The sequence below is a fragment of the Triticum dicoccoides genome, chromosome 7B (assembly GCF_002162155.2).
Source record: "Triticum dicoccoides isolate Atlit2015 ecotype Zavitan chromosome 7B, WEW_v2.0, whole genome shotgun sequence".
Taxonomy (NCBI): Eukaryota; Viridiplantae; Streptophyta; class Magnoliopsida; order Poales; family Poaceae; genus Triticum; species Triticum dicoccoides.
This window is the reverse complement of record NC_041393.1, coordinates 96,747,661-96,754,553: the sequence shown is the minus strand read 5'-3', so window position 1 is coordinate 96,754,553 and position 6,893 is coordinate 96,747,661. Positions and strand designations below refer to the sequence as shown.

The window sequence follows — 6,893 nt, the reverse complement described above, 5'->3', positions numbered from 1 at the left end:
AACTGGCAAATAAACCATACAACGGAAACAATGAACCAAATCATATCTACTTCTAGTCCCTGCAAAACAATTGTGATACTATGTAACTTAGTCGTAAAAATAAGGCTATGATAGCAGTTCATTCGAAAACCCAAAGGGCAAGGCCCAAGAACTCAGACAATTCATTAAACAGAATCGAAAATTTACGTTACTGGTTTACAATAAAAACAGGTTACATGACTTCTGCATGTATGCAACAAATATGACTTCTTAAATCAACTGGCTACATGTCATATAAATATGACTTTCTAAATCAACTGGCTATGTATCATATGCTCATATGCTTTTCCAAACCCTAGGAGGTTAGTGACATAGAAAAGATAACAGGTGGTTTACATCCATCAACAAAGTAAGGCGTTTTGGCGCCCGGGCACCATGTAGCTCGGAATCTGGGACTTCCGCTAGAGCGTTGAGATGCATATTGGCTGGCAATACCGAAGAAATACATCCATTTACAGCGGTGCCGTTGCACTTTATACGCCTGGGTTGCATGTGCCCGCGGACAGAAATGGCTTCGTGGATCGTGATGGCCCATGTTAAGTTGATAACAACTGTCAAGCGTGTAGCCTCTCTCTGATTCCTTTTGCGGTCACCTCCCTCTCTCTCGTCATTACTGAATGTTGCTGAAACCAGCGCTAACGAACATGAGATCCGGACACGTTTGGTGTTTGACCATTTGAGCTCCAGCGGCAGTGGCCTCGCGTCATTCTCCGTCGATCTGTTGTGTATGGTTGTCGATTTTGTCCAAATTGTATGTTTTCATGATCACCAGATCTAAGCACCTGTTTATATTTTCGTTTATGGTTTCTCCCATCTGAAAGCATTTGCTCTCACCGGCAAAAAAAAAGAAAAAAAAAGATAAAGAGAAAGCATTTGCTCTCACTTCACGTATGTGTTCAACCAATTTTGTTCAGCCAAATTTTCTTGCCAATGCAATCGTTCATGGCCATCTTGTGTAAGTCGTCACCATTTTTTTTTATCAAGTGGAATTTTCTCTTCCGGGAAAAAAACATTTCGTTATTGAATCAAGGGGTTACAATCATCATGAATGATAATGTTGATCTTCTGGGAAGCATTCCCTAGCCAAAATTCCTTGATCATGTTGTGGATTCGTACATATGATATCCGTAAGTGATTTTTTGGGTAATTTAAAAAGCAAAAAAATATGTATTTGTGCACAATAATGTAACTCTCTTATACCGTGAGACCGAGGAAATTAATAAACATCATGTGAGATATTATTATGCATCTCTTGATGAATCATTAGTTGTACACGGAAGAACTTCTGTCCATGACATAAACTTAATCATCATCTGCAATTACTATTGTAGAATATTTTGTAATCCAGTATAATCTTGTTCTCGCCGCAAAAAATGTACAACCTTCTTGATTCTGCAAATCTGTTTTGGTGACGGACACGAGATACTTTTGTCCACTTTGCAATGATATTTAGTGCTAAATCCTAATTACGCTTGTCCTAATACGCTGATTGTTAATCAGTACTAAGTTAACACATGTTTTGATACATGCCCCCTGCAGCAATCGTACCAAACAAACAGAAACTGCAATGAATAGGCTGGGCCACGACCGACAGCACATATCCGAAAATACAGTACTTCCGGGAATTAATTGACCGTCTACAGGCTTGGAATACACAGGAGAAACAGATCACGAGGGAACTAAGCGCTCAGGATATCGAGCTACATGGTGCTCGGGCACCAAAGTGCATTTTCGGAAAATATAGCACTGATGAATCCACAGGCTGGCCACACTCTCAGACTATCTCTACCTCCAAAAGAATGGAGAAACACAAGAATAAACTTGAATCATGTGTTCCTTTTTTTTTCCTGCTCTAAGAAGGATTTTAACCAGCAGTAGTCCTTCCAAAACCCGACAAACTTGAGCTACCGAATAATCTTAAGGATAATAAGTAAAGGAAAACAAATGCTACTGTGAGTGTGTAAAAATGTACAGGATAAGGTGATCATATTGAGCATTTGTAGGCCCTAAGCAGCTCTTGCACCAGCGACGCCTGACATCCATGGCACAAAAATGGGAGTAGAAAGACGAGAATCTCCGTACAACTCGGAATAACGGTCTTTGAAGTTCAATTTAGGACGATCAGCCTGCAACCTCAAACCAGCACATCAAATTACTTTGTGAGAGTCAACAATAAGAGGGAACACATCGACTTCAAATGTTGCATCGCATCCTTTTCTCTGGCAAGCAATTAAAATTGGATCTACATCGAGAACACAGTATCGAAGTCTCTGCAAGTTAAAGGTAGCAAAGTAATATGCTAAAGCATAAAAGCTTCTACATGTTGCAATACTGTGCAGACAGTTAAATCTTCTAAAATTTTAGGTTCTAGCTCCAATGACATGTAAGATAAAGTGATCGTATTGACCATCTCATAGAACAAGCGTGCCTTATCAGCTGCTGTTGAACATGCACTGTCCACTCTTTCCACTTGACAACCGAGTTACAGGCAGGTGCCATGTTTTATGATACAATCTCATATGGATAACCTTCAACGAGGAGTAGAAGTTTTTTCTCCTATTTCTAAATGTTGAAAAGGAAAAAAAAAGCCTCGGAAATTTGAACCAATTATGCAAAACAAATCAGGCTGAAGTGCTTTCAAGGAAAGATGCCTCAGTACCATTTTCTGAACAAACATCACCAGAGATGCACAAGACAAAACTAGAGTTCCAATGGTTAAATATATACAGAAACATCGACTGGGTAATACCGTTTCAACCAGCACTCTTGATGCTTATGCTCATATTTATCAGATGAGTGGCATCCATACTCTGATGGATAATAAACCATATATTGCATTTTAGTGCTCCAGGCTGGGCCCTCTTGGCTATGCAAGCTTCACAGCAATCAGCAGCACTTTCTTTATGATGTGTTAAGCCCCATCGAATAGCAGCACCACCATAATCGGATGGACCTTTATCCTATCCCTTCTTCTGCAACATCAATACGTACAAAAAGCAGTCACTCAAATATTTCTTACATCATTTTTTAAAATCATTCCAGAAGAAATCCAAATCGTCTTCAGTCATTTCCAAAACTAAATAAATTGGTAAATGCTATATACGTGACAATATATATAAACTGCGCAAGAAAATGAAATGACAGCAGCAGTTGACAATATGAAGCAACATCAAAAGACGCCTAACTTTTCTGAATTGTTGACAGATCATGGCACCATCCTGTCATCATTTTCTGACCAAGGGTTAATTCATAGAGCATAGTAAGAACTAAGAAGTCTCTAGATGAAAAAGAAGCTGCACTGATAGAAATCCAAATGCTGTGTCAAAATCTGCTGCTTATATATGAAGTTAGTAAAGGGAGTAGAACAGATGCAAATGCTACAAATGGAAAAGGAAAATGAAGAAGCCAAATTATGTTATTTCTTTAACCCGAAAATTGTGCTGCTTCTCAGATGTGTCGAATGCACACTTCAAACTCATCTGAATTTGGAACCATGAGATGACCCATGCCCCGGCCAACAAAGCGCCTGGTAATTCAAATGGCAGATTAGGCCAGATGCACGAGCACGCCATCCACAAAAACAATGCAAACCAATGACTACATGTCGCAGAGGGGTACAAAATCCACGTGTTAATACTGGCTATGAGAGTGCAACACTCGAACATTCCAAGTGCACCTGATGACAATTCCAGCTTAGCATCAGTATTCCAAGTTGTCAACAGAGCAAGGCGATACTACCTTACGGTTCGGTGGTGTTGCTGTTTGCTCCCAAATCATGCAGCTTCTGCGGTATCTCATAGGATGCTTTCTGCTTCGGCTCTAGCGGCAGCTCCTTCCGCCTCTTCTCCTCTCTCGCAAACACCTTCTGTAGCTTCCTCACCTGATAACACCCAAAGCCAAATCCCAAACGGAGAAGGTCAGATAACTACTGATTCAGAACTGATGGTTTCCAGAAGCTCGACCGGCAAATGTGAATTGACCAAGCAGTGCCCAATTGCTCAAACCATGGCACAGCACTGCAAGATGGTTATGCAAAAAAATGCTCTCGATTTTTGCGAGCGCACTCGGCCATGGGAGCGGGGGATTTGAGGTTTGGGGAGCAACGAGCGGCGGTTAAGTGGTGGTAACCTCACTCGGCATGACGGTGACACGAACGAGCCACAACTCTCAAAACTTTTCTTGAGAAAGCTATCAGTGCTGTATTTCCCGGAGCTCTTTATGGCTTTCAGACATTAGACATCATCTGCGTTACACTTGGGGTGAGCAACTAATGCGCAGTTAAGTCTGGCATTCTTGTGGTGACCTTGAGTCAAGCAGGATCAGTCACCATCAGTCCATATAACTCCAGGTACACGTATGGCATTCAAATGCAGTCCACGAAATTTGAATGCAACTGGACACCTACGTGATTCTACTTTTGTTTCAGCATCACCATAGCCGGCTGTGGCATCTAATTCTTCAAGCATATAGAGAGCATCAACAACCAACTCAACAAAATTATTGATATATAGAGAAAAGTGCAAAATTAATCCATCCAAGTGCAGCACAATGTGGCGCGCTGTGAGTAGGTAACAAAATGTGGGTGGTTTCCGGTTCGATACAATCCGGCAGCCCCTTCCCGGCATTTCCACAAACACATGGCGTGCACGGCCATGGTTCAGAAGCATCTACACAAGGCAAGAACCGAGATCACAAAGAGTAAACAGGGACGAAGCCGTCGAAGAACAAGGCGCGCCGCCACGATCTGAACGGAGACGAGGGAGCTAGTGGTCGTCGGTGGCGGGGGCGGGGGCGGCGGCGGGGGTGGGAGGGTGAGCGGCGAAGATGCGTCGGAGGTGGGAGGCGAACGCGCCCGAGGGGTCGGCGCCGGCCTCGCGGTCGAGCTCGTCCCGAAGCTCGCGCATGCGGTGGGAGATGTGCTCCTGCTCGAGGCTGAGCTCGGCGGCGTCGTTGGCGAGGTCGCGGACGCGGTGCTTCTGGCTCAGGGACCGCAGGCTCATCATGAGGATGCCCGACATCAGCAGCAGCTGCACGAACCCGTCCTTCCGCTTCGCCGCGCTCGCCAGCAGCCCCAGCGCCCGGTGACCCCCCTGAGCCGCTCCCCCGCCGCCGCCGCCGGTGGTGGTTGTGCCCGCCATCCTCGCGCGTGCTCGTTCTTTCGTGTGGGCTTTCGGTGGATGGATCGTCGCGCGACGCTGGAGAGGGCAAGAAATGATTTCTGTTTTGTATATTAGCAGTCCAGTGGGCCGCGGACAGTAGGCCTTACCACTGTGATCCACAAACTAAGAGACCGAATAAGTCCCTTCTGGGCCTTCTGGCTCTTCGTCGCGGCGCTAAGAAGTTTCTGGGCCCTCGAATGCATTTAGGTGTCATATGTGTGGCACGAAGTAACACCGTTCAAACGTTTTTATAACTTTTCTTTTAGGGGAAAAAGTTGTCATTCTATTCAATGTTTAACGCCCCTTCAGAGATGATCTCCGAGCTAACACACTCGGGAGACACATGGAGCCAAGTTTTACATAAAGATTTAAAGCAACCCTCCCTAGCTAGGACGTGTGCGACATTATTTGCAAAGCGTCGCAACCAAGCAACCCTAAAGTCTGAAAATGATCCAAGTAACACTTTTATCTCCTCCACTAGTTGCCCGTTGGCCGAGAAGTCCTTCTCTTCATTCACGAGCTTTCTCTCCACCACTTGTGAGTTTATCTCGAGAATGATCCTCTGAACATATAGTTCATTCGCCAGCGGCAGAGCCCTCCGGCATGCCATCAGTTCCGCCACCTCTGCATCATGGGTAGAAGGAAAAAATTGCAACATCCCGCCATTATAACTAAGATTACAATAAAAAACAAAAAAAACTGAAACTTGCCATCCAAACAGAAAGTTGCCATGCTTCACAACTAAAGTTGTCATTAAAAAATGTATTCCTCCGTGAAACACGTGTGGCACTTATCAGGGAAAACCCTATTTGGCGCTTCAGGCGCCGGTTGCAGTTCAAATTGCAAACCGGAGCACACTACGCCTCAGATCTGGGCCGACCCATTCTATGACTCATAAAAAGGTGCGAATAGTGCGATCGCCCTGGATTGAACCAGCGATCTCTCCCTTCAGTGTCGACTACACTAACTACTACGCCACCTTGACGCTTCTAAATACCTACTTCTTTTTTTCACCTTTCTATGCAGAGAAAACACCCTCCCCCCTACGTTTTCCATTTTTTTTCTTTTCTATTTTTGTTTCCTTTTTTCTTTTCTTAAATTCATGATTTGTTTTCAAATCAAACCTTTTTAAAAAAATTGATGATTTTTTTTGAAATTCGATTACCTTTTTTACGAAATCAACAACATTTTAATATTTTGGTTAACTTTTTTTAATAAATCGATGAACTTTTCTCTATTCGATGATTTTTTTTTCAAATCTAATGAACATTTTAAAATTTATGAGATTTTTTCTAAACACCATGAAAATTTTCAAAATTCATGAGATTTTTTTCAAATTTGATGAACTATTTAAAAAAATTAATTCAAAATTGATGAACTTTTTTGGAAGTCGACAAATTGTTTTCCAAAATTGATGAACTTTTTTTTCAAATTTGTTAAACTTTTTTAGTACCAATGATTTTTTTTCCATTTCCACAAACTTTTTCCAATTTGTATGAACATTCTTTTCAAATTCGTGGTTGTTTTCATTATTTTTTAGAATTCTTTTCCAAATTTATACTTTCTTTTCAAAATAATTTATACTAGGTATATAAGTTATCTAAAGCAGTCAAATAATACTAGTATTTCCTAGTGTGTAGTCAACGAAATGAGCTTGACCTGGTGTTTATGACCTGCAGCCATCAGCGCTCTGGT

The 6,893-nt window shown here is 42.4% G+C and overlaps 1 protein-coding gene and 1 pseudogene across 1 annotated transcript; both read right to left on the bottom strand.

The window, feature by feature from the left end:
- Positions 1 to 2,045: 2,045 nt before the first annotated feature.
- LOC119338687 lies at positions 2,046 to 4,179 on the bottom strand (annotated as a pseudogene).
- A 327-nt stretch (positions 4,180 to 4,506) lies between these two features.
- Positions 4,507 to 5,224, bottom strand: LOC119339825. Its single transcript, XM_037611723.1, has one exon. It carries the CDS (start codon positions 5,175 to 5,177, stop codon positions 4,803 to 4,805), a length of 375 nt encoding a protein of 124 aa, XP_037467620.1. The 5' UTR covers positions 5,178 to 5,224; the 3' UTR covers positions 4,507 to 4,802.
- Positions 5,225 to 6,893: the final 1,669 nt, after the last annotated feature.

Coding starts and splice junctions, on each gene's coding strand:
- LOC119339825 (XM_037611723.1), bottom strand. CDS start 5,177: ATGGCGGGCACAACCACCACCGGCGGCGGCGGCGGGGGAGCGGCTCAG.